The sequence below is a fragment of the Castor canadensis genome, chromosome 7 (genome assembly GCF_047511655.1).
Source record: "Castor canadensis chromosome 7, mCasCan1.hap1v2, whole genome shotgun sequence".
Lineage (NCBI taxonomy): Eukaryota > Metazoa > Chordata > Mammalia > Rodentia > Castoridae > Castor > Castor canadensis.
In genome coordinates, this window is record NC_133392.1 from 87,036,101 (window position 1) to 87,062,812 (window position 26,712).

At 35.7% G+C, this 26,712-nt stretch overlaps 1 protein-coding gene across 1 annotated transcript; it reads left to right on the plus strand.

Annotated features, from left to right (window-relative positions):
• On the plus strand, positions 1 to 26,228 carry Gtf2b (general transcription factor IIB). Its single transcript, XM_020157213.2, has 7 exons — positions 1 to 152; positions 4,214 to 4,320; positions 18,775 to 18,908; positions 21,134 to 21,280; positions 21,412 to 21,541; positions 23,135 to 23,416; positions 25,621 to 26,228. Exons 1-7 carry the CDS (start codon positions 136 to 138, stop codon positions 25,752 to 25,754), a joined length of 951 nt encoding a protein of 316 aa, XP_020012802.1. The 5' UTR covers positions 1 to 135; the 3' UTR covers positions 25,755 to 26,228.
• Positions 26,229 to 26,712: the final 484 nt, after the last annotated feature.

A 26,712-nucleotide genomic window follows, 5' to 3' on the forward strand; every position in this document is an offset into this window, starting at 1 on the left:
TCCCGACCCGTAGCCGCGCCCTGTGACGGCTGCGTGCGTGACGCACCTATAAAAGCTGGCCTCTGCGCATCTTGCCGCCAGTCGCTTCCTGTTTTCGGCTCGGCTGTTGTTGCTCGGACTGCGGTGGCCGCGAAGATGGCGTCTACCAGTCGGTTAGTGTGGGGCTGAGCCGAGGGGGTTCGGGGCGGCGGCAGCGTCGGTCACAACACTCCGAGGCCTGAGGACAACGGCCGGGCGGACGGCCAGCCCGGACAAAGGCGGGCCAGACGGCAGCTCTGCCGGGGAGCCGGCCGCCCGCCCGCGTCACAGCCTGTCGCGCTCTCATCCCGGCTCGGCCCCGTGGGGCTCTGTGGCCCCAGCCCCTGGCCCGGCGTCTTTTGCGAACATTTCAACGGTCTTTCTTTTTCTTGTTTTATTTTTTTCCTTCTACGGCCCATGCGTTCCTAGGGGCTATGATCCCTCCTTTGCGAAGAACGCGAAAGGGATGTTTTCAAGTCTCTATTGATCTATAAAGTCGGGGGACGTCAGCACTAGGGGCTGATGGAAGCCGATGGAAGCCGATGGCCGGATCCTTGTCTCCTCCAAAGTGGAAACTAGAGCACATCCAAACAGTTGATTCCTTCTCGGCTAAGGGTTTTTAGCCCCCCCACCCCCACCCTTTGCAAATGTCGTCGTCTGCTTACTCCTGAAAAAAAAAAAAATCTTGCCGCAGAAAATTACTTGCCTTGGCTGGGAAGTCACTCTTGACTGTATTTTTTAAATGCAGGGTACTCATATCTACAGGAAATGCATTCGGTGTCTTCAGACACAGCCTTTAATCTTGTGACTTGAAAAATGCTTGCAGATCCTAATTATATCTCTCATAACCCCTGTGAGGTAGATATTAGTATTTTCTGCACATGTGTAAACTGAGTCATGCCAGTGTTGACTTTTCCAAGGTTAGTGATAGAGTGTAGAGTCGTAGGATACCTGCTTCTGTTATCATACATTTAGCCTCTAGTTAACTCATAATGTACTCAGTCTCCAATTAATTTCTGCCACTTTTTTGGAGGACAGCTCTGGCACGGTTTTTCTGAGCCTGTTATTATCTGTGGAATTCATAAGTTTCACCATTAAAAGATTTTTTTTTCACAGAAGTCTAGGTTATGTCTGGTTACTGCCAAGACTTACTGCATTATGCAGGTGGTTAAAAAAGAAAAAAACGGGGACTGGGAAACAGCTTTAGTTAATGTCTTGTTTGGAAATAACTCTTAAAGCCATTGACAACCTTGTTTACTAATTCCAATGATTTAATACTTAATGGTTCTATCTGGGTGTGGTTCTGCTTCCTTGTAGATAAATGGGAAACTTCAACTTGCTCAAATTATCTGAATGCTAATTAAATTCTCTCATGGCAGTATACCTGGAAGGTGAATATGGTTATATCTACAGCTTTTGTATAGTGTAGAATGGAAATTTTGTTTGTGAAAAACAAGTTGCAGTAGTTAAATAGTACACATTGTGAATTCACTGTTTAGGTTTCTTTATGCATTCAAAAAATTTTTTTGAAATAAAGTTTTCTAAATATGTAGCTTCAGGTTTTTCTGTCAATGAGAACAAAGAGAGGTAAGTTTTAGAGTTTTGTCTTTAGTAATTTACCCCCAAGGATGATGTACAGAACTGCCTGGTGTTCTCACTGAGAGCAACACATGTTCTGAGTTCAAATGTAAGTACATTACCTATTCCACGACTTCAGCTAAATCATTTTCTGAGCATAATTTTTAAAAGGAGGTAATCCCTCCTTTTAAAAGTTGTGGGAGTGTTGTGAAGATTGATCATAATAAATGTGGGGCACTAGAAACACAGTGGACACCCAGTAAATGGTAGCCAAAATCTTAAATTGTTTAAGTGTCATTGGTAGTTTCTCTATTCCTTCCCTATTGTTTCTCTACTTCCTCCACACCCCATTCATGGTTCCTTTTTTATGTTTGTGGGTAATTGAATTAAAAATTGACTACTTTAGCATGGTTACATTTTATTTTGGATTGATAATACACATGAGAACAAAAGTACAAAAAACTACAGTAAAAAGTAGTCTGCTTCCTTCACTATCTCCCAGCTGTCTGAGTCTGTCCATCTCAGCCTTTGTTACCAGTTTCTTGGTGTTTTCCTAGTGACCATGTTTTAACAAACATTTATAGTTTTAACTTCTGGAAAAGTGATCTAATGTAAACCCTGTTTGCTGGCTTGCTATTCACCATTTTTTTTATGAAGTTAGCACAGAAATTTTAAGAGCACAGGTGAGCACATAAACATAGCTACCGTTTGTGTCAAAAAATCAAGTACCACTAGCAGTTTCCTTTGTATTGTCAGTCATTACTACTCCTTACTTCTTCCTAAAGAAAATCACATCCTGACTTCTAATGCCATAGATTTGTTTTGCATACTTTAAAGTATAGATAAGTAGTACATATTCCATTGTCTTTTTCTTGGTCAGTATTTTGAGATTCGTCCATGTTACTGCATGTAACTAGTTCATACCATCTCAGTTTTGTATAGAATTCTCCATTGCTCTTCAGTTAATCCATTTTAGAGATACTATAATTGTGCCAGAATATGTCAGTCATTTGCATACTGTGTTCCATATAACTTCCTGTTTTATTTATAATTACTCTTATTTTACTAACATTTTTCCTTTATTTCAATGTAGTTTTTCAGTTTTTACCAACTGCTTAATTTTTCATAATTTGCTAAAATTTTTATAGCAGAAATTTATAGAATAAATATGAATACAGAGCAATCCCCACCCCCTATTTTCCCAGTGAGAAAAACCCAAGTTATGTTCTAGTTAACTTAATTATATAAGTTTGGGAGATATGAGTCATTTTATCAGTTTTTCCACTTCACCTTAAGTTGATAGTTAACATTCTGAATTATATTTGCTGGCATAGAACTTTATCCCAGATTACAAACACCTATTTGCATACTATAAGAACATTCATTTTTGTCTTTTAGATTTATGTTTTGGATGGTTATAATGTAACCGTTTACTTCAAGTGAATTTTAGGTAAGGGCCTATTTTCAATGTGATCATGAGGTCATATCTCCCATAAATTTATGCTAAATATCTTTGTTGCTTTTAAAGCTAGTTTTATCAGGTCATTTAACGTTATCTTTCCCAAGCTGCTTTATTGTTCAAGGTCAAGTAATTTAGCAAATTATTAATATTACAAATCTGTTAAATAGATTTGCCTCGAAAACCATTCCTTTTTTTTTGGTGGTACAAGAGTTTAAACTTAGGGTCTTGCTCCTTCTTGGTGGGCACTCTACCACTTGAGCCTTGGTTTCCTTTGGTTATTTTGAGATAGGGTCTTGTGTTTATGCCTGGGAGTGCCTGGGCCTCAAACTTTCTATTTATGCCACCGATTTAACTGGGATGACAGGCACGAACCACTATTCCTAGCCTTTGTTGGTGGAGGTAGAGTCTGGTAAACTTTTTGCCCTGGCTGTCTTTTTTTTTTTTTATGATGGGATCTCACTATGTTGCCCAGGCAACATAGTCTTGAACTGCTGGACTCAAGGAATACTCCTAACTCAGCCTCTAGGATTGCTTGAACTATAGGCCTATGCCACCATGTCTTGCAAAACTGTTTTTAAGTGCTAAAAAAAACTCACTTCTGGACTAAATGCAATCATTAAGTCTTGAATTCAATAGAGATGCATCTACCATCTTTCATTAATATACCTATTGGGTTCAATGTACTATTATAAATCTGTTATTGAGGAAACTATCAAGTAGAAAAATACAGACTTGAAATTTATTCTCTGACCAGAGAAATAAGTGGCAAAGAACATAAACTAGATGGTAATAAGTAAATGAAGCTGGCTGTTATGGTAGTCAGTCATTATTACACTAATCAAGATTTTTTTTTTAAAAAATGGTAGTAGCTTGCCTGTTAAGAGAAGAACCACTTCCTTTTTAAGTTTTGAAAGCCTTCTTTGCCACCAAACTGGTGACAAGTCTAATAAAGGTAATTCCAATGGAATCTACCTGCTAATTAGTAGTAGAACTTCAAGTAGCCTAACTGGAGTGTTTACATTGAAATTTTAGCTTGAATGAATTATAAACCAATGCTATTGGAAAAGTGTTCAAAATCCTTTTTTTTATCACTCAGAAGACTATTTTATTATGTTGGTTGAGAAGGATTAAGAATACAATTTGTTTTTCTTTTAGTTTGGATGCTCTCCCAAGAGTCACATGTCCAAATCATCCAGATGCAATTTTAGTGGAGGACTACAGAGCTGGTGATATGATCTGTCCTGAGTGTGGCCTGGTTGTAGGTAAGTAGCTATTATGATTTTAATTTAAATCACTATTTAGGGTACTTTGCTTTTGTATATTTTCCAAATTGTCTTTTAATGAACATATTTTGACAAGCAATTCATATTTATGGTAAAATAAACAAAAAGATTATGCAACAGAAATCAGAGATTAATAACTCAGAGATACTATATTTTATTTTATACCCAATGCATATTCCTTTAGGTGGGTAAGAACTGATCAAAAACAAATGAAAAGGTCCACAGTAGCTTCTTGAGTTTTTAGTCTTAAGTATTTGAGTAGTCAACAAAAAAGATTTCTTACAACTGTTCATATGAAATCATTGATCTGTGAATATCTAGTTATTGTCCCAATACACTACCACTTTTTTTTTAATGCAGCAGTAGTAGAATTTGAATTCAGGACCCTGTACTTGCTAGGCAAGTACTCTACCACTTGGTCCATGCCCCTAGCCCTTTCTGCTTTAATTATTTTTCAAATAGGGTCTCACACTTTTGCCTGGTGATGGTCTCAGTCTGTGATCCTCTTATATAGGCTTCTTGCATAGCTGAGATTATAAATTTGAACCACCACCCCCAGCTTGTTCTTTGAGATAGGGTCTCTCAAACTTTTTGCCTGCATGAACCGTGACCCTCTTATCTCCACCTCCCAAGTAGCTGGAATTATATACATGAACCACAATACTCAGCCCAACATACTACTTCTAAAATTTCACTTTTATTCCTCCTTGTTCATTGATGTAGATGTGCAGAAGTTTAAAATAGAAATAGTCTGTTTAGACATTTTTTTATGGTAGTCAGCACCTGGGAACGGGAGTAATAAAGAACAGTCAGTGTGTTAGTTTTAGGTGCTTTGTTTTATTTTTATTTTTTATTATTTATTTATTTACATTGCTGGGGATGGACTGCATTCATTGCCTTACAGATACTAGGCAAACATACTACCACTGAGGCTGCATCCCAACCCTGAGCAATTTGAATCATGTGAGAATGGAAATGCCAGGAGGATTCTGGGAAGTATGACGGAAATGTTGGTATTGATGTACCATGTCATTGTCTTACTCAAAGAATATCCAACATTCATCCAAAAAGTCTGCTTACCTCAGACCTACAGTTGGACTTTTAAAGCATAGGAGTGGAAATCCATTTACAATTCTACTCAGTGAGCAGTAGTAGTAGCTAATGTGTTTACCAGGTACTGTTCTTACATGTTCACTCAGTTTGTCCTCACAGCAAACATTTTAGGTGAGTATGAATGTTATCTTTGTCTTAGGTAGGTTGGTAGTCTGGCTCCATGACCTACATGGGAGCCAGATTTCAGTCTGGGGTCAACAAACTGCAAGCCAACACGTATTTCTGTATGGTCTGCATACTAAGAATGGCTTTTATATTTTAATTATTTTACTTTACTTTTTAGAACTATTTTTATTTTATTTTATTTTTGGGGGAATTAGAATTTGCACTGAGGGCTTCACACTTGCAAAGCAGGTGCTCTACTACTTGAGCAACACCTCCAGTCCAGTTTGCTCTGGTTATTTTGGAGATGAGGGTCTTTCAGACTTGAACTGTGATCCTCCTCTTCTCAGCCTTCCAAGTAGCTAAGATTATGGGAACGAGCCATGGGTTCCCAACAAATTTTAAATTTCCTTCCTTCCTTTCCTTCCCTCCCTTCCCTCCCCTGGATTTGAACTCAGAGCTTTGTTCTTGCTAGGTAGGCGCTTTTCTGCTCCAGCCCAGCTTTTACATTTTTTAATGGCTGAAAGAAGTCAGAAGAATATTATTTTGGCACACAGGAAAATTATATCAGATTCCTATTTCAGTATCCATAAAATTTTATTGGAACACATCCACATACAACTGCTTTTTCACATTACAGTAGCAGTTTATGCCTGCCTGGCAAGCATAAGACCCTGAGTTCAAACTGTTCCACCAAAAAAAAAAGTATGCAGTAGCCTTGCAGTACAAGTGCTCTTACAAGCACACTACAAATCTCAGTGATGCATTTACAATTTGACAATGTTTCAAGTGTCACACATGTTGTTATATTGTAACATTTTATTATATTAGCATTGCATACTCATAATGTCAAAACAAAAACTGAACTTTGTCATGCTTTTAATGCTCAGTGAAGTGTGAATTAAATTGTTACTGAATGAGTAGTGCATTTTGTACTATAGCTATGCAAAAAGACTACAGTAAACATTGATGTTACCATACTGTGCACTCATCACAATATTCCTAACTCAGGAAAAGAATGGTCAGGAAAAAATGTAAAAATGTTATATTCATTGCAGAAGAATTTCTTCACAAGAGTAAAAGAATAAAAGTGAGGCTGCAACTAAAGTAAGCCTGTGAGTCTGAGTGGTTTATTTGTAAGCCAATCAAGAAAAATCACTTACCAATGATGAGTTAATTTATGTTTGTGTTTGGGCAGCTAAAGAAATGACCAGAGAAAATAAATTTATATAAGACTTGACTTCTCAGCAAGAATAGTTTCTTGAAGAGTTGAGGATATTGGGAGCAGCCTTAATAATGAAAAATCCAGGCAAATTATTTCAAGTATGTTTCCTTTGTTCATGATAACTAATGCAGATGTTATTAATTCTGCTTAGTTGTTTCTCAAGACAATACTGAGTTTGAGGTAACAGAAGAATTGGCTTTTATTAGTTGTCTGCATGGAATAACTATAGGAGAATGTATTTTCAAAGAAGGTGTCAAATACTAATTCATTACAACCTGAAGTGGAATCTCCTAAGATATGTTGTACCTGATGATGTTGAAAATATGTGTGGATCTGGAGACTTACTTGAACAAATTTTAAAAGATTGTGAAGATGCAAGGTGCTGACACATGTGGTTATTGTTATATTATTCACCAGGTAGTTTGTAGAAAAGATTTTAATCTGTCATGTGTTGTTAAACTACGAATGTCAACAGAAAACTTCACTTTTAATGGACTATCATTAGTTCTGTGAACTTTTTATTAGAAATAGAAGTTAAACATCCTGACTTGTCATACCACACAGTTTGGTGGCTTAGCACTGGCAAACTTGTGTTGCTGTTTGTTTGAGCTTAGTTCCCATTATACTACCTTCAACTACTATGGCACTCTGGTTTTGAAAATTAACTTTTGCTGCAGACTTTTTAATATTTGTGAATTAATATTAATGAATACTTAGTGCTTATAGACACACACACACAGCAGCAAAGTCAGTTTTACAACAGCTAACATTTTTTACTGTGTCAAACTGAAAGGAAGTTACTTTACTTTTAGTTTTGCTTTATTAACTTACTAATCTTAAACACAGACATCAAAACTCTTACAACTAAATCTACTAGGCTAAATTTTAAGGTCTGAAGTTTTAAAGTATAGTTCCATAAAACTTCATCTTTGTAATTTATAGCAGTTTTCTTTGTGAAATTGGTTCTTCTGACATAAACAAATGTAACAAAAATATGCAGCAGGCTTTTTATGAATAAATTCCTGATACACTATTCTGCAAGGGAAAAATTCATTCTCTGACCAAACAAGTATAAATGGAGAAGAGTCTGCTAGCAGTGTTCTGTTGTGCTGAGAATTTCATCTCAGCCAATCAAGTATAGCTTACCTGAGATGACAGCCCATGTGTCTTACAAACCTTGTATGCTAAGGAACTGGAAGAAATCATGCTGGGCAAATCTGCAACCCACTGAAGGAGTAACATATTTTCATATTTGAGATACTGGTGTTCGTAAGAATTGGAACTCATACAAAAATCACATGTTTCCTTATAAGTCATCTGGATTGTCCCTGCCTTAAAATTTTACATTGTCCTAAACATTTTAGATTATACCACATTTATTGAATATGCATTTTGAATAGTCTGCAATTTAGTCACTGAACTTCAGAAACTAAAACTCTTAGAAGGTATGAATATGATCAAAGTATACTGTATACATGTATGGAAATATAATAGTGAAACCTCCCAAATTGTACAATTAACCATGTGCACCTAAAAATATGGGTAAAGAAAAGAAAACAAAAAAAAAACCTGAAACTTTCAGAATTATTTTTGCACTTCAATAATTTTTAATTTGTACTTGAAAATTAGGAATGCTTGTTGTCACCAGTTCCCCTTAATGTTAAACTAGCTACAAGACTGCCCAACTTTCATTTTTATATACAACTGTGTGTGTTTATGTATGTGTTTTGTTGGAGATTGAACTCAGGGCCTTGTACATGGTAGGCAAGTGCTATACCACTGAGTTACATCCCCAGTTCCCAGCTTCTTTTTCACAACCATATACTGCCCCCTCTCAACTGAGTCAGATACTAGGAGAGCTCATTATTAGCATTTTTAATGAGATAATTCAATACAAAAAGTTTGCATGAAATAGGCTACCTTTGTTTTCAGCAACTAATAATACTTTGCTCAGTCCTTCACTCAGTCTCCTTTAGGTCTGCCACACAGTCTCAAAAACAAATCATCATCTCTCTCTCTCTCTCTCTCTCTCTCTCTCTCTCTCTCTCTCTCTCTCTCTCTCTCTCAGTGGTACTGGGGTTTGAACTCAGGGCTTTGCATTTGCTAAGCAGGTGTTCTAACACTTGAACCACACCCCCAGCCCAATTTTTATTTTTCTTAAAGCAACATCAAACTTCAGGAGCTATTTTCTGTTTCAGTTATAGAACAAACCACCAAATCTTAGAGGCTTTAGACAACTGTTTTGTTTTCCTCATATGTCTTAATTGCTCAGGAATTTGAGGATTTCTCAGAGTAGTAGACATGAGCTAGACCTGGAGGATCTACTTCTGCCGTAGCTTCTTCACTTGCATTTTTGGTGCCTTTGTTTTCCTTTACCTTCCCATGTGGGTCTGTCCTCCTGCATTGATTCTCTGCAGTTGTCTCAGTGTAGTCATTTTATACAGGATAGTTGATTTCCAAGAAAAACATCCAGAGAGCAAGTGTTCTGAGAAAGTGGAGCTGGAACCAAAGTAGTTAAGGGCTATGCCTAAAAGTGGAAGAGTGTCAGTTTCATACTCTTATTGGTCAGTGCAGTCATAGGACCCACATAGATTGGAGAAGATGGAAACCTAGACCCTATCTGCATGAGCTGCAAGTCATATTGCAGAATAACATACGAATAAGAGATGGTGCTGCTATCTCTGGAAAATACACTTGTCCCACATTTACTGTCTTTTATGTATAGTTTTTCTCCAATATTAGATAATAATTCAACACGCAACAGTTCTCTAACTATTCTTTTATTTGAATTATAAGATCTTTAAACATAAAGTGTCAAGATTTGGCATTAGCTCTCATTTTACCATTAATCCTTAAGATAATTGTAGTAATTTAAATAGGACCAATTTTTTAGAACAAAGCTTTGTTCATACCACAAAATTTTTGGTACTAAAAGCACTGTTTTGTGGGATTCTCCCCCGCCACACACACACACCAGACTCTTAATAGTGTGATCATGTCACAAGAAAAGTTAACAGTAGGTGGCAGTATAATCATATGTAGATCATCAGTTCATAAATTCAACTTCCACATTGTTTGAACATTGATTTACAACCAGCAAAGTATTAAGTTAGTAAGCTGCTGTAGAAGCTGTTAAAACACGAATTGGACCTGGGGGTTCAGGAGTAGAGCATGTGCTTAGCATGTGCAAAGCCCTGGGATTCAACCTCCAACACTGTCTCCCTCCCCCCAGAAAAAAGAAAAGAAAAGAAATTGGTTTGCCATGACTCTTACAATTAGAATGTCACAATGAAGAGTTGGTTAAAGCTAGTAGTATATTTTTTAGTTAAGGCCATTTTTGTGTATCCTTTATATTTAAATTCTTTGTTCTAAAAAAGAAATGAGTCATTTTGACCTTTCCTTCCTAAGTTCATTCTGGATATTGTTTATGCACACGAATTTTAAACACAAATGAGTGAATGTGCATTAAGAGCCAGCTGGGAATGTGTTTAAAAAGACTTTAGGCTCCCTTCCCAGAAATTCTGATGCAGATCATACATTAGTAGCATAATTGAAGAACACAAGTCTGTACTGTGCTACATTCTTTGAGGCTTTCTGTACTTTTAGATTTTCCATTTTATCTCTATATTTTCTATTGCCCCCAGACCCAAACTACAAACTCCTATGCAGGATGTATCTTATAATTATGTGTCTTCACTGCTCTTAGTATGAGTAGGCGGCAATGACTCTAGAGTCTGCTTAGCTTTACCAGTTAATAAGATTTATTTACCAGTTAATAAGATTGTGTAAAGATTATGTAAATTGACAATTTCTCCAAACTTTCATCTGTAAAATAAGTTCACCTTTCCTCCTCAAAAAGGCAGGTACCATATATCTCAGAATTAAGGTTAATGTGTAATGTATAGTAATTTTAGTATGAGATTTCACTCATGTGTTCTGGGAATACCAGTGTTCCTTTTAATCCTTTTTTCTTTTTTCCTTTGTGAGGGGGGGAATACTAGGATTTGAATGCAGGGCTTTTCATTTGCTGGCAGGCACTTTGCTGTTTGAGCCACGCCTCCAGCCCCTTCTTTTCTTAATTTTGTTTTGCTTTGTTTAAAAAAAAAAAAAAGTAATTCTGAGTCTTAAGGTGCCATTGTTCATAACATGTCAGTTGCAGCATGTTTGATTGCTGTGGATTTGGCATATGTAATGTAAAATATTGTAATATTTTAAAGTTTATTGGGTTGCTATCTGAATTAATTAAACTAATCAATTAAATTAGCACTAACAGTATTTCCTACAGAGGAAAGTCTGGGTTTAGTTTAATATGGCCATATTACCTTTTTAAAGGAGGGTCTGTTTGCATTCCCTTTCATAGTCTTGCTTTGGCACCATTTGTAATCCTTCAGGTACAGCCTTCCTGCCTAATTCAACATTTTTAACGCAAGTGTAATTTTCTCCTAAGCATCAGGAAATTGGCTGATTTACTTGATTAACACACTGATCTTGGAGGTAATTGTTTCTGTTTTGCAGAAGGGGAAACTGAGACTTGAAGTACTTAATTAGTTTAAGATTCTACAGCTAGGGCTGGCGGAGTGGCTCAGGTGGTAGAGCGCCTGCCTCGCAAGCATGAGGCACTGATTTAAAACCCCAGTACTGGAAAAAAAAAATACACATTTAGAAAAGAAAAAAAAAAAAGCCTCCACATGTAGTAAGTGATACTGCATGTCTCTGTGAAGCAGTGTGTTGGGCATTGAAAGGATAGAAAGATGAGATGTTATAAGCTCTTGGAGTAAAAGTTGTATTACAGATCTTACAAATATGGTGAGAACACAAAGGGAAGTGGTAACTTCCTGGGGAAATTGCTATTGAATTTACACTGTAGCACAATTGTTCAGAATGAATAAGCGTTTATAGAGGAAAAGTCATTTCAAGTAGAGAGAGAAAAAATCCTGTGCCATGGATTACAGGCCTAAAAAGGATTAGCATGTGAATGACTAAATTGAATGCAACAAGGTTAGGATAAATCACTAGAGCCTCCACTCCTGGATTAGATGTTGCTGCAGACCTCCCTGCATTTGAGAAAAAGGGAAGTGTAATGAGATAGTTAGGAATGGAACTCATAAGAAGTATTTTCCTTTAGAAACTGTTTTCCAAATGGAAGTTTCACTGTCAACTTGTATGGTTTGATTTTCGAGGGAGGGGAGAGGTTCTAAACATCACAGGTGAAATAGACTTATAGGCAGGTCTGGGAAATAAACCATGACATGGATCGTTTCCAGGATGTAATTCATTTTGAGTTCCTACCAGTTTACAATACGGGAACATAAACTGATTTAGAGACTGGCTATAATACAAGTATTTCTTGGTCAGAGTTCTCTTCAAAATTATCACTAATGCAAAGTTTCTGATAAGACTGTATAGTAACATGACTCGACTAAAAATCAAGATTTAAGATTGACAGATTGAAGACATCAGGTATTAATTTTTTAATTAAAAGGGAAAAAATCAAGGTGCTTTGGAAAAGTGTTAAGCCAACATCGTATCATAAGTCTAAGGCTGAAAATGAAATGCATCCTTGGTTTCTAATCCATTCAGCCATTCCTTCTCATTACATTTAAAAGCATTATGATTTTTAGTCTAGGGTCATATACATACATTCTTATCAGAAACTTTGCACTAAAGATAGTTTTGAAGAGAACTTTGATCAAGAGCTACTTTATAAAACAATGCTATTAATAATATTGCCAGTTCTAATTAATTCTAATTCTCTGCTACAGGTGATATGCCAGAATACTTAAATAAGATCAATTCCCAAGAAGGTGACAGAAAAAATTAAATTTAAAAATCATTTATTAAATTACAATACAAAACAAGAAACAAAAACATTCTAAGACTCTAGATCAGGCTAGAAAATCACACTCCCTTTATTGGCTTCCTGTTTTGGTGTATTACAGTTTTTCCTTGTAGGGTTAAAATTACTGCCTTAGCTATTCTGGTTTTAATATACTGTACTAGAAAATACCTTTGGTTTAATACAGTTTGTTTCTTGTATGGTTAAGAGGGTTAAATGTTAAGTAGAAGAGGTGTGTGTGTCCTGAGATATGTATTCCCTTTTTCTTCTTCACAATAGCTAGAAGGCGTACGAGGAGAGAGTTGTAAACCATGATGAGGATGGTTTATCAAAAAGGCAGGCATCTGGGTCACACTAGCTTATAGTATTATTAAATGTGGATCATTTTCAGGAGGAACTTTTATCTTAAGTTACCATTATTTTTCTTTTGATAATAGCAACTCTTCCTGTAGCCTTTCTAACAAACTTCTGAAATTCTTTTGGAAATCTATCCTGTTTGGCTTATTTATTATCTGCCAGGGACTGTGCTGGTACCCAGAGGAAGTACTAGTCACAGTGCTTGGAAGATTTTCCAGTATCACCACCAACACCAGACTTGGTGTTGGTGTTTTTTTATTATAGCATGCATAAGCATAAACAGCACCATGAGGCTTATGAATACAAACTATAGTGAACCTATGGACTTACAAAAAATTCTACCCTGACACAGTTTTATTACTACAAGAAAGTTTAGGAAGTATTTAGTTTAGGTGGTCAGTGAACTAAAGCTTCCATAATGTTTCTGTTAAGTGTGGTTAAAAAGAAATAGAATGGCATAAGGAGACCAACACAATAAAACCGATTTAGGAAGCAATTAGTAGATTTTATCTAGAAAATTAAGTCAAAGCAAAGGAGAAACTTGAGACTTACTCACATTATATTCATATTATATTAGAATACACAATATCCATGCTTGAAACCTAAAGGTTTCAAATTTGGGAGTTTTTCACATTTTTGAATATTTATTTACTGGTGAAATATGAAAATCTCATCTAAACATCTTAGATTTGAGGGCATTTGGGAATTTTAGATCAGGGATGTTCAACCTGTACTTGAAATTTTAAGTGATAGAGTATTAAAGGTACAATGGAAGGGGGTGAATTCAACTATCATATATTGTAAGAACTTTGGTAAATGTCACAAAAATAATAATAATACATTTTTTAAAAAGGTACAGTAAATGAAACTCTTATATTCCTGGCAGAGAACTCTAACTAATAAGTCAGGAATTCTGTATACCACTGGGGAATGTATCCTTTTAACATTTAAAAATTTTTATTAATAAAAATACTTGCAACCAACTACAAAAAGGTTACTTTCAAAGAACATACAGTTATATTGACAGATTTCTTTGAGAAAAATGCCAAAGTACAACAAAGAACTAATTCCTCAGTTTGTCTCTTGGTACAAAAAGGAGGCCATGGAACATTCTCTTTTTTTAATGAATTTATATGTAAATTCCAAAAGATAAAGTCCTGAATTTTTGTTTGCTAATTGTCACATGAAGCAGCACTGATAGCTCTTCATTCATATTTTGTGTTGTCGTTTTTTGAGGTGCACATATGATTGTGCGTCCCTACTCCCTTTGAAGTTGAGCATGACTCTTTGACTGGTTTTAGCCAATGGATGTGAGTGGAAATGTCAGTGTCACTTTTAGAACCAATTAAGTCAGTGCATAAGTCACCACATTCCCTTTCCCCTAAGATGGTGGCTGGCAGTATCTCAGGTGGAAGAGATTCCATCACCTTGAGTAGTGGTGGCATAGAAAGCCCCCAACTGTCCATCTCTAGACTTGTAGTTTGAATAAAAAATAAATTTTCATTTTAAGCTGCTGAGCTTTTGAGATTATTGTTCTAGCCTTACATAATTTATCATGACACATAAGTTCATAAGAATTAACCTACAAACAACCATGGTTAGCTAATACAATAAGATAGTACCTAGGAAACACTATAGTCTGCTAAGATGACATACCTTTAATAGACTTCACACTTACTCTTAATGCAAGATACTCAGCATTAAAGTGGAGCTGTGCTTTAATAGAAGGATTATGTCAACTTACCTGTCACTTATATGCATAATGTTGAAATGTTTCTTCATAAAATCAAGAACATTGTTTTGAAAGTTCTGGCCAGTGCTTTAAATATGGAATAGAAATGAAAGGGGAAGGGAAGGAGTAAGTTCATTACCTCATTACCTCATGGAATTTTAAAAATGAATAGTTATTAAAAGTGATTGGCCAGAACTAGTGGTACACACCTATATTTCCAGAACTTGTGAGGCAGAGGCAGAGGGACCACCAGCCAGTGGAGCTGCATAGTGAGACCCAGTGTCATTTATTCAATCAATAAGGCTGAATATAAGCATATAAAATATAGCAGTTACTAGTTAACAAATGAATTTTTTGGAGGGTTGATTGAGCCAGAGTCCCACTAGGTAACCCAGGCTGGCCTTGAACTTGCAATCCTCCTCCCTCAGCCTCTCAAATAAGTGAATTTGTAGGCATGTACCACCTTGCTGGGCTCAGATGAGATTTTTAGCAGAAGGAAAAAAAAAATCTAGGTCTAATTTTAAATGTTGCATTAATGTACACTTTGAAATCTGAAAGAAGACTAAGGAAAGAGTATTCCCTTGCCTAAGAAGATTGATAAAGGGCTGGGGGTGTGGCTCAAGTGATAGTGCACCTACCTAGCAAGTACAAAGCCCTGAGTTAAAAAACCTCAGTGTGTGTGTGTGTGTCTGCATTTTTGTTTGTTTGGTTTGAGGTAGAATCTAGCTAATTTTGCCTGGGCTGGCCTTGATCTCAGGATCCTCCTAAAGGATGCTGGTGACTCCTGCCTATAATCAGAGCCATATGGAAGGCTGAGATGGGGAGGATCACAGTTGGAAGCCAGCCTAGGCAAACAGTTCCCAAAACCCTATCTTCAAAATGAGCAAAATGGACTGGGGATGTGGCTCAAGTGGTAGAATGTGCATGAAGCCTTGAGTTCAAACCCCAATCCCACACACATAAAAAAAATTTCCTGCCTTCACCTCTGGAGTAGCAGGGATTACAGGCATGAACCACCATGCCTGGGTATGAGTAGTCAAATTTCTTGAGAAAGATTCTGTTGTATACATTTTCCTGTTAAGTAAGTATTTAAAGGGAGAATTGTAAGTCTAAGATAGGTGCCATAGTGACTGAACTACTTTAAATTTGTGGGAGTGATTTTGACAATTATTTTCAATTTCTTCTTGAAAAATAATGAAATTTATATTCTCTTAATAAAGTGTCATATTTCTCTTTAGTCACCTTAATATATGGATTGAAAGCTGTATGTGTAACACATAAATACACGTATTGGGTGTGCTTACATTTTTGGATGGAGACCTTATTAAAATAGAGATCATACTGTATAGAGCTAGTGAAAGTTGACATGTTTCTATTTCTAGAACATGGAAAAAATATGTGAGGTTTGTGTTTGTGTGTGTATACTTGTTTATTGACAGGCTTCTTGCCATCAAAGTTTGGTTATAAATAAACTTCTTCCTTGTCAAAGATTCACTGTATCTGAACATTGTGGCTGCCTGTATCGCTTGTCCTTTTCAAAAGATTGACAGATTTCTGTATTCTACCTCATTTAGAATTTCTTTAAATGGGAATCCTTTATGCATTCAAACTTTTTCTGAATGGTTCTGCCCTGTTTTTCATTAATCATGCGCTGGGCTAGTTGTAGTTTCATGGTGTGCCATTTGAGTTATTTTGGAAATTTTATTCCTTACAAATACTGTTTTGAGCAGTTAAATATAAAAAGAGGAATAGTTCTTAGCATAAACCACAGATTCTTAAATGAGTCATTTAAATCATTCCCACGTTTGTGGAAAAATTACATCACTGTCCTGCGCTCGTTTTCTATTTTTACTGCACTAAGCTACCTTATAATTTTTTAAATCCATTTTGTCTTTTTTAACATAATATAAAGCAAGCAGTAAAAGATATTCATGATAAGGTACTTTCAGGCCAAAAAGAAAATGTTCAACTATTTAGAGAGTTAAAAGATAGGGCATACCTACCTGCCTTTATTGTTCTCTTAATACATTCAAGTTACTTGAAAAAACTACAAATTGGTATGACTTTTTTAGCTTTTTGAATTTAGTAACTCTGGGCATGAAGGTCACAGTAATTTTTGGTTTGTGCATGTTTGTGTTTTTATTTTGCTAAATAGGAAAGTTAGCTTTACTTTCTCCCTTTGAAAACTAGGTGCATGTGAACACTATGGTGTCACTTTAATTAGTGGATTCTATTAAAAGGGATAAATTTTGTCTTAAAATACTGTTCTTGTGGTTTTGAAAATATAATGAAAAGAGCCCAATCTAATGTGTTGAAATTGCCACAGAACTTATCTCCCTATTTTTACTTTCCCTGACTGTTCTCATTGCACACAGAAATGGCAGGGGAGGACCCTGCTCTTTAGTCTTAGTTCCATGGTGACATGGACATGAGTCGCAGATGATAATCTGGTTGCTCTCTGATGATTTGGCTGGTCAAAGAAAATTGAATTTATTTGAAACCTTCAGGTGTGAGTCATTTTGTTCATTTACCTGGTTCCTTACAACATATCACTAAGATCAGATTATGATCACTGCACTCTGTTGATGAGCATTTTGTTAATGTATTAAATTATTGAAAAGACTTAGCATGGTCTGCAATGAGATGCTCCTGCTCCTCTATTCTCCTTTGTTCTACTGATAAATACCTGCAGCTGAGCACTTGGATATTTCAGTCTTACATACAGACTAAAGTTTCAGAATATCTTATCAATAACTTTTTAATTTTCATAGCAGTAAATAGGTAATAATGAGCACTTACTTAGAACTACTTTTTAAGCACATAACATGCATATAGATGTATATTGTCTTATTTTAATCTTTACAATCTTTAAAATAAGAATTTCTTGAAAGTCCAACTCTTAGGGAATTGGAGGCATTGTAAGGAAGTAATGTGTCCAACGCAAATGGCTGACTATACTCTTAACCATTAGGTTAACTGACTCTCAGTGCCATAATTTCAATTGCTATAGTGAAGTGATTTCTGCCATTCCTCTTTCCTTTCTGTTAGTAGCATATAAACAAAGATAGAAGTGGTGTACAGTCTACTTTCGTCTTTGACAGTTCCTTGAAAGAGCTCATGTTTTACAAATTCAGTATAGAACAGATTCTGGAATCTGATACGTATTTCAGCATAAGCTGTTTGATCTTGGACCCATTAATCTCATCTGTAAAGTGCCAATGAAAGTGTTACATACAATAAGGTTGTGAGGATTAAATGAGTATATTTATGAAGGGCACAATGACTAGCAAGGAGACAATGACTGTCCTTTGTCTACTTCAAAGATACTACCAGACATTGAGCTTTTTCCTCAAAACAGTAATCAATCAGATTGACTCGTGTCTGGTGTTTAGACATGACATACTTTGTTGCTACCTCTGCTTAAAAAGAAAAGTTTGCCTCTCTAGCTTTCTTCTCACTGATTGTAGGCTTAATGTTTACCCTGTATAAATTATTTGGACTCACATATTTTTCATTAAATAGTTATGCTTGAAATATAAACAGATTTATTTTCTGCAAAGCATTCCCCATGATTATGTGTATTAACACCACCTGCACATTTTTTGCTTTTCCCCCATATGTAAGCTTTGTTAAAAATTGGTTCTGAATCATTATTATATTTATTTATGAAAACTTTGTATCACAAAAATAAATATTTTTGTTTTTTGAGACAGCCTGTAGCCCAGCCTGACCTTGAACTGGCAATCTTCCTGGCTTAGTCTCCGAGTGTTAGGACTATGGGCATATACCACTGCACTTTGCTTTCTCTTGCTATTTTTGACTGCTTCTCTTTCTTCCAAGGGCTATAATATGAACAATCATTGCATATTTAAAGAGGGTTATTACTGAACTGTTACAGTAGTTAATGAAATGCTTCAGGACAAATGACCAAGACATGATGTTTAAGCTGGAGCCTAGATTTTGATGTTGAGATTTCCTGGTAACAGAAAGTCTAAATTGGGTATTAGATGATGGTGTTAGGTAAATCCTATTTGACTAGATGACTTAGATACGTGCTTATATTCTTAGGTGACCGGGTAATCGATGTGGGATCTGAATGGAGAACTTTCAGCAATGACAAAGCAACAAAAGATCCATCTCGAGTTGGAGATTCTCAGAATCCTCTTCTGAATGATGGAGATTTGTCTACCATGATTGGCAAGGTAATAAGTCCATTCAGCAGAAAATACCAAGTTAGAGTGACCAAAGACCTAAGAGTTTGGAACCTTTGTAAAAGTATCAGTCACTGCCCCAACAGGGCATAAAATTTGCCAGTACTACCATTATGAATGGTGGTTGACTTGCCTGTTTCTTCCATCTTGGAAGGGAAAACATCAGATCAAAATTACAGAGTCTATATCGCAGGTCCTTTTTTTTTTCATAAAGCATATTTTGCACAAAATACTGAGTTTAAAAAGGGTATGACAGCGTTAGTATGTTCCTTGAATATCAAGAATTTCTTCTCTTGTCTCTCCACACCAAGAATTCATGGAGATGAGGGTTTCATGTGAATAATGCAGTATGTGCTCAGTAAATGTAGCTATTATTACGTAAGGTGGTAGCCTAATTTCCTTGGCTACCTGTTCGTTTTTTACTGTGTTAGCTGAATTGAAAGTAATGGTGACAGTATTCTGAAGGACTAGTCGAGAAAGTGTATGTTATTTTAGGGGTATGTATAGTCTTTGGTGTTTTTAAAGAAAGTCGTGAAAAAAAAAAGGTAATTACACTTTTCATGCTCTAATTATTAATAAATTGCATGTTAGATTTGAGAAACATGGCAGAGGCCCGGTTTAAAAGTATTATATCCAGTAATATTTTTAGGTAGGTTATGTCTCCATTTGCTTTAAACCTTATTGGAAAAAGTATACTACAGGCATTTTAAAATGTAAAATTCCAAGTAATTGACACTGAGACCTCTTTTTTTTAATGTTAAAGTTTTTACAGTAGAACATATACAGCCCCAAAACAAAAGTACAAAAAGATTACAGTAAATTTTTCTCTCCCTTCCCCCAAAACTGAGTTCCCACAGCAGTCCCCTTTCTCTATCAGGAACAGGTAACCACTATTTTTATTTTCTCCTGTGTTCTTTGAAAGCTGTTTATGCTTATATGGCAAAAAGGAAAGAAAGATGCTAAATTTGCCATTATTTCTGTATATATTTGGCAGTGTTTTTAATGTGTATCATTTCCTATCCTGGTCAAGTTAATCAAATGCTGTACTACACTGGTGTAGCATCCATGAGCACTAGTTCTCCCTCATTGCTCTTCTTTTGCAACGTTTCCTTCGGTAGTCTTTCTTACTTTACTTTAATGTTAGGATCACCTGACTTTGTTTATGAAACACATGCAGACACAAATTATTTGGTTGTTATTTCCACTGGAATTTTGTTTAGGCTTATTTACAAATTAACATAGGGAAAATTGACTTCATCCAAAAATACGGTATGCTTTTCCTTTTCCTTAGTTCTTATATGTCCACTAAGGGATGTTTTAATTTTTTCTCCATGAATACCTTGCGTATTTCTTAAGTTTCTTTCCAGATTTGTACTTGGAATATTTTCTTCCATTGCCTTCTAACTGGTTAATTGTAAGAGCACTGTTGGTTTCTTTTTAGTGATCTTGACCTTGTTTGCTTTAATGAGTTTTCTTCCTATTTATAGCAATAACAGCTTTTTAGCAATGTTCTTGCTTTTTGTGGGTATTCAAGATACTACTTGCAAACAGTTTATTGCCTTCTTTACAGTTTTGTACTTAACAGTTTTTCTCTTGCATAACAACATTCACTAGTTTTTCTAATACAGTGTTGGAAAGTGGTAGTTGAAAAGGGTTCCTTTGTCTTGCCTTTTGCTTTTTTTAGTAGTTACACTGCTAATGTTTCTCCATTAATCATAATGGTGGCCTTGGGCCTGGGAGTGATTTTTTTTCAATGTGAAAAATTACCCATCTGTAGTATTTTATGAGTTTATCAAAAATAAATTTTGAGTTTAGATTACTTAGGATTTTGAAACCTTTAGAGATAATTTGAGTTTTCTTCTTAGTCTGTTAATTATGACGTTTTATATTATTAGATTCTCTAATAATAGATACCTTGCATTTATGGAAGAGTCTTCACTTGGTCATGATGTCTTTTTAATATGTTAGTGTATTCTGTTTTCTAATATTTAATATTTGTATCATACTTATAAATGAAATTAAGCTGTTTGATTTTTTTTTTTAAAGCCTGCTTAAGACATCTTAATCTAGCACTTTGATCTATTTGAGGGATAGGCAGGATGCACAGTGCAAATTTCTGGGGCGTGAAGTCAGATTATATAAGTTACATTTTCATAGAAGTTGTCCATTCAAGTTTTTCAAAAAAATTTGCAAAGTAATAAAACTTTGTTTTATAGGGCACAGGAGCTGCAAGTTTTGACGAGTTTGGCAATTCTAAGTATCACAATCGAAGAACAATGAGTAATTCTGATCGAGCAATGATGAATGCATTCAAGGAGATCACTACCATGGCAGACAGAATCAACCTCCCTCGAAACATAGTTGTAAGTTCTCAACTTCCTCCTTAATCCAATCTGGCATTGATTTAGTGTGATTCAGTGAACACATGAAATTTTGATATTGCAGCTTACTAAGTGGCCTAGAGTTAATTAAACTTAGTTTCTCTGCTTTGAAGGATCGAACAAATAATTTATTCAAGCAAGTATATGAGCAGAAGAGCCTGAAGGGAAGAGCTAATGATGCAATAGCATCTGCTTGTCTATACATTGCCTGTAGACAAGAAGGGGTTCCTCGGACATTTAAAGGTAAGTTGCATAAGTGACAGAGTCAAGCAGCTTTGACACTTAGAAGCTAAAACATGTCTTCATTGTTATATATAATAATCTACCCAAATATCATTTGCCAATGCCTGTTTTGTTCCTTGACAACAAATTCGTACAATGATCTTGGTGACCATGGTCTTTTCAAGTTGTTCCATGTTGTGTCATTTTAATTCATGTAAGTCCCTGTGTTCTTTGCTAGTAAGATCTTTCGAATATATTTTGTGAGCTTGAGGCCTGGCATCATGTACTGCAGTAGGACTTTTACACTGAATCCATACACTTGATGATAAAAACAGCTTCCACTCTTAGCACAAGAGGGAATCAAGTCTTAGAATGCACCCTTGAGATTTTTCTGCTGTGGGTATAGAGTTTGCAGTTTCACACAAGTTAGAGTCTTTGACATAACTGGTGTTTTTCATCCAATTTGCAGTTACCCATGAATATATAACAATGTATTCATAGTGTCACTGTGATACTTACGTTGACTTTCACAGACTACTCTTACCCTTCAATCTTGCAGTGAATTTTTTTCCCCATGTTTTCTGATGTTACATTGCTAGTTTGAAGTGTTGTGGGCTGGTGTCGAGAGTCTTTGCCTTCACAGGCCAGAGAACTGGCTTGTGACAGTTGATTGATCTGTCAGCCAAAGCCAGTATACAAAGCAGGATTTATTAGAGAGAAAAGAAAGGCCACAGCTGGAGAAGTGCAGCGGAGCCCCCCAGAAACCAGTAACTCGCTGCTCAGGTGAAGGTTGGGGTTTTTATGGACATTTAACTCTGGGTTAGGTGGGTTCTTTTCATTGGCTGTGGATTCCCGGGCTTTCTCAGGTAAACTGGTTTGTTTGCCCCTTATGGGGAAGGGGAAACAATCTTGAGAGCATTTTGCTCATCAGCCCTGTGGCAGATCTATCAGACCCTGTATCTCCTCTTCAGGGTGCAGGACCACAGGTTTATAACTCCTCCTCAGGATGCAGGAATGCAGTGCTCTCCATGGGGGATGGGATACTCACTCATCTGCCTTAGGTCTCCAGACCCAACACTTATGTCAAAGTGAAGTGATGGCCTTTTACCACCATCTTATTTTGTTACTACTGCTAAGACATGCTTTTGTTAAATTTATTCTGAGTGTGTTTGTTGGTTGAGTGTTTAGAATAATAGGATCTAATTATTTTATCTCATGTAGCCATATCCATAATCACAAGGATCACATTGTGTAGCTTTGTCGGCATTCTTTAACTTGTATTTTCTTTATCTCCTTGGAATATTCGTATAACTGATTAATATATAAATACCAAAGAAGGTTTGATTAGTTGAAGAAGCTTATTTGCATAAATTGAAACTGCAGAGTTCATATTTTGGAAGATGAAGGCCTGTATTTAAATTGTGGTGAACATTTAAATTAACTAAGAAATTTTAAGTTAGGTCTATGAGAAGTATCACTTATAGGATTAGGGTTTCATCTTTAAGGCATGGTTGAGCTTTTTGTAACTAGAATATTATTTTTACAATCAGAGCTGATAGACTTCAGATGAACTGTATGGCTTGTATGAGTTCATTTATTTTTCTTTTCTTTTAGAAATATGTGCTGTATCACGGATTTCTAAGAAGGAAATTGGTCGATGTTTTAAACTTATTTTGAAAGCTTTAGAAACCAGTGTGGATTTGATTACAACTGGGGACTTCATGTCCAGATTCTGTTCCAACCTTTGTCTCCCTAAGCAAGTGCAGATGGCAGCTACACACATAGCCCGCAAGGCTGTGGAACTGGACTTGGTTCCTGGGAGGAGCCCGATCTCTGTGGCTGCGGCAGCTATTTACATGGCTTCACAGGCATCAGCTGAGAAGAGGACCCAAAAAGGTAGGGTCTCCAGAAAAAGAGACTGTGAAATTGCAGTGGCTGTGGTCTGTCGTGTAAGTGTGAAGCAGATTAAGTACCCAGAACCCACACTTACAAGGTAGTTCCTCACCATCAAAACGTCAGAAAATATAGTTGTTTTACTTTTATTTTTTTGTGGTACTGGGGTTTGAACTCAGGGCCTCACGCTTGCTATACAAGCACTCTACCACTTGAGCCATTCCACTAGCTCCTGTTATTTTGCTTTTAAATGACTCAAATAATTAAATGTTTGGAGACGTAGCCCTATGTGCAAATGTCTTTTTTTCTATTAGAATTATTTAATTTTAATTTGTACATATTTTTCATTTTTAAAAGTTCTTTCTCATTTCCCTAAATATTCCTGATCATTTTGAATAGTTTTTTTTGTTTGTTTTTTAAATCTTGGGGAGGGAGAGGGGACAGAGGGAAATGCTATTTTCTCCTACCCAGTAATTTACTCTGCCTGTGGACATACTATAAATGTATACCATCACTCTTGAACATTCTCTAAAGCCTGAACTTTCCTCCTTTTGTAAAATATTTACAGATCCTTAGTAAAAGTTCTGAAATAGGTAGACTCACATAGCCCAACTTTCTATAAAGCCATTTTTAATCTTAGTGTTATAGGAGTGAACTTAGTTACAAGTATATATTCATGGATTACTTCTGTGATCCTCAAAATGAATTATAAAAAAAAAAGGGACAGTTTTAAATTTCAGAAGTGAGTTTAGGAATTACTTACTTTTAAAACCTTATAATGCCAGTTTAGCCTTTCACCTCAGCTTATTCTGTGTGTGGATAAAAGCAATACATGGTACAGAGGTACAGAGGAAATGATTAAGAGAGAAAGCCAGCCATGAGTTACTTAACAGTGCCATTATATGTTTTTAAAGGACATTTTAAGTCTTTTGGTAGAATTAAGAAGTTGTAATGCAGCTAGGCATATTGTTTTTATCTTCATTCCTAATTGTAGTCTAGTCTAATTAACACTGTAAAAATACTTATCTTGGCACATTCGGCTTTGTGGATTTTTGAGTTTTCTTGAAATTTAAGATCCCTTTTTGGCAAGTATGGTGAGTCACACCTGTAATCCTACCACTTAGAGAGACAGGAGGAGCTGCTGTTTAGAGGTTAGCCTGAGCTAAATAGAGAAATTCTATATCAAAAGAAAAAAAGTTATTTTTATTCCCTGTCCATTAGGCATTTGGCGTTCAAATAGTTGACATTCATCAGTATTCATGCTGAAGGTACTGTTTTGCAACATGAGATAAAAAAACCTTTAAATTAGCTAATTGCACAATGATAGCAGGCATCCACATAGAAAATCAGTAAGACACTAGTGGATTTGAACTGATTGGAAAGATGTAAAGTGATTTATATTAAAGGGTGTATTTAAAAATCCACTTTAATAAAGTGTTCATAATAATTAACCAAATATTACAGTGGCAGTTCATCTGTGCTTTTAAATGATTTCAGAAGGAAAAAAGTGATACTTTTTTAGAGGGTAAAACTGGATCTACTCTTAGGATTCTGAAATAGATTAGAAATACTCAGTATATATGCACAGGTATGTGCTTATAATAATGAAAAATATCTAGGGACTGAGGGCTTGGGTCAAATGATAGAGTGCTTCCTAGGTGTGAGGTCCTGGGTTCAATTCCCAGTACCACACACACAAAAATAATATGTATGCTATGTTACATAGCTGCTTGATCTCATTATTAAGCAGAAAAAAGAGGTGGTGAAGTAATATTCCCAATATCCTATTTTGCTTTTAACAAGTACTTAAGTTATGGGAGATGTTGCAGGAGGAATTTCAAACACAAATGGAAAGTGGATTTCTGTATAAGAATGTATTTGTGGATTACTTCTGCAATCCTCAAGCAGATTTATAAAGAAAAAATAGCCATCAGTTCCAAATATCATGCCCAACATAGTATCTTTCACTCATAGTGCCATGCCCTGAGTTGTCTTATGTAAATTAAATAATAGTAACAGGCCTTTTTAAAATAATAAGTATTCCTACCAATACTATTGTCATTGCTAACTTTGACTCCTGCTTTCTACTTGTTCGTATTTCCATTACCAGTTTTAAAAATCAATATTTTGGGTTTTACTTCTCACTTTAGTAACAGGAAGGAGGTAGAAGTAAAGGTATGCTAAATATTTTGTTTTTTGTATTTTAGAAATTGGAGATATTGCTGGTGTTGCTGATGTTACAATCAGACAGTCCTACAGACTAATCTACCCTCGAGCCCCAGATCTCTTCCCTACAGACTTCAAATTTGACACGCCAGTCGACAAACTACCACAGCTGTAAATTGAGGCAGCTACTATCAGTGTCTTCTGTACCCAGAACTTTGCCTGTTGTACATAGCCTGCACAGTGCTGGATTGAGCCTTCAGTAAGGAAAAAGATGTGGTACGCATTCCAAGGCTACATGTTATTGCTTGGCATTCTGTATGTATATACTAGTGAAACATATTTAATGATTTAAATTTCTTACCGAATTTGTTTTCTTTTGTAGTGATCTAGGAAACTGTATTTTGGAAGATGTTTGAAATTAAGTAATTCTCAAATAAAACATTTTTCAAAATTAAAGTTTTGTTATAATTACATGTAATATGTAATTTATAATATAACTAATGCATCTCATTTCAGCAAATATAGCTAATGCCTTATTTTTTGTTATTTTTCTTTATACATATATGTTTAGGTTTTTAAATTTTTAATAAAGTCATGGAAATAGCAAAAACATTTGAGTAGCCTCTGCCACTCAGATATGTCAACATCATGGTCTGTGATTTGTTTTCTATACATTTGTAGATTGAAAGGATGTGTGTGAGGTTTATTAATATGTGTATATAGAAGAGCAAGAAATGGCCAGCTGGACCTGGAAAGGCACCAGCTTGAGAGATGTTAAACTAGTTTTTTTCAATGAGCTTGTTCAACAGAGATGATGCTGGTACGATAATAACAGAGTAGATGAACAAATTTAAATTTGTGATGTTAATAATTCATCTTGTCATCAACATGTCTACAGTTGTTTTTTATTCTTAGTTATGCTCAGTGGGATACTCAGGAGAAAAGTATTTAAAATGGAGATTACTGAACCCTGGGAGTATCCGGAAATTTTTTAGCCAGTACCACTAGGTGATTGTGATGTTGTAGGTATTTTGCATATCATTTTTTGGGGGAACACTGATTTAGGGTCTCTGACTGCTAGACAATGTAAGAAACCAACAAAATTTTGCTCTTCACCATTGAAATAGTTTGAA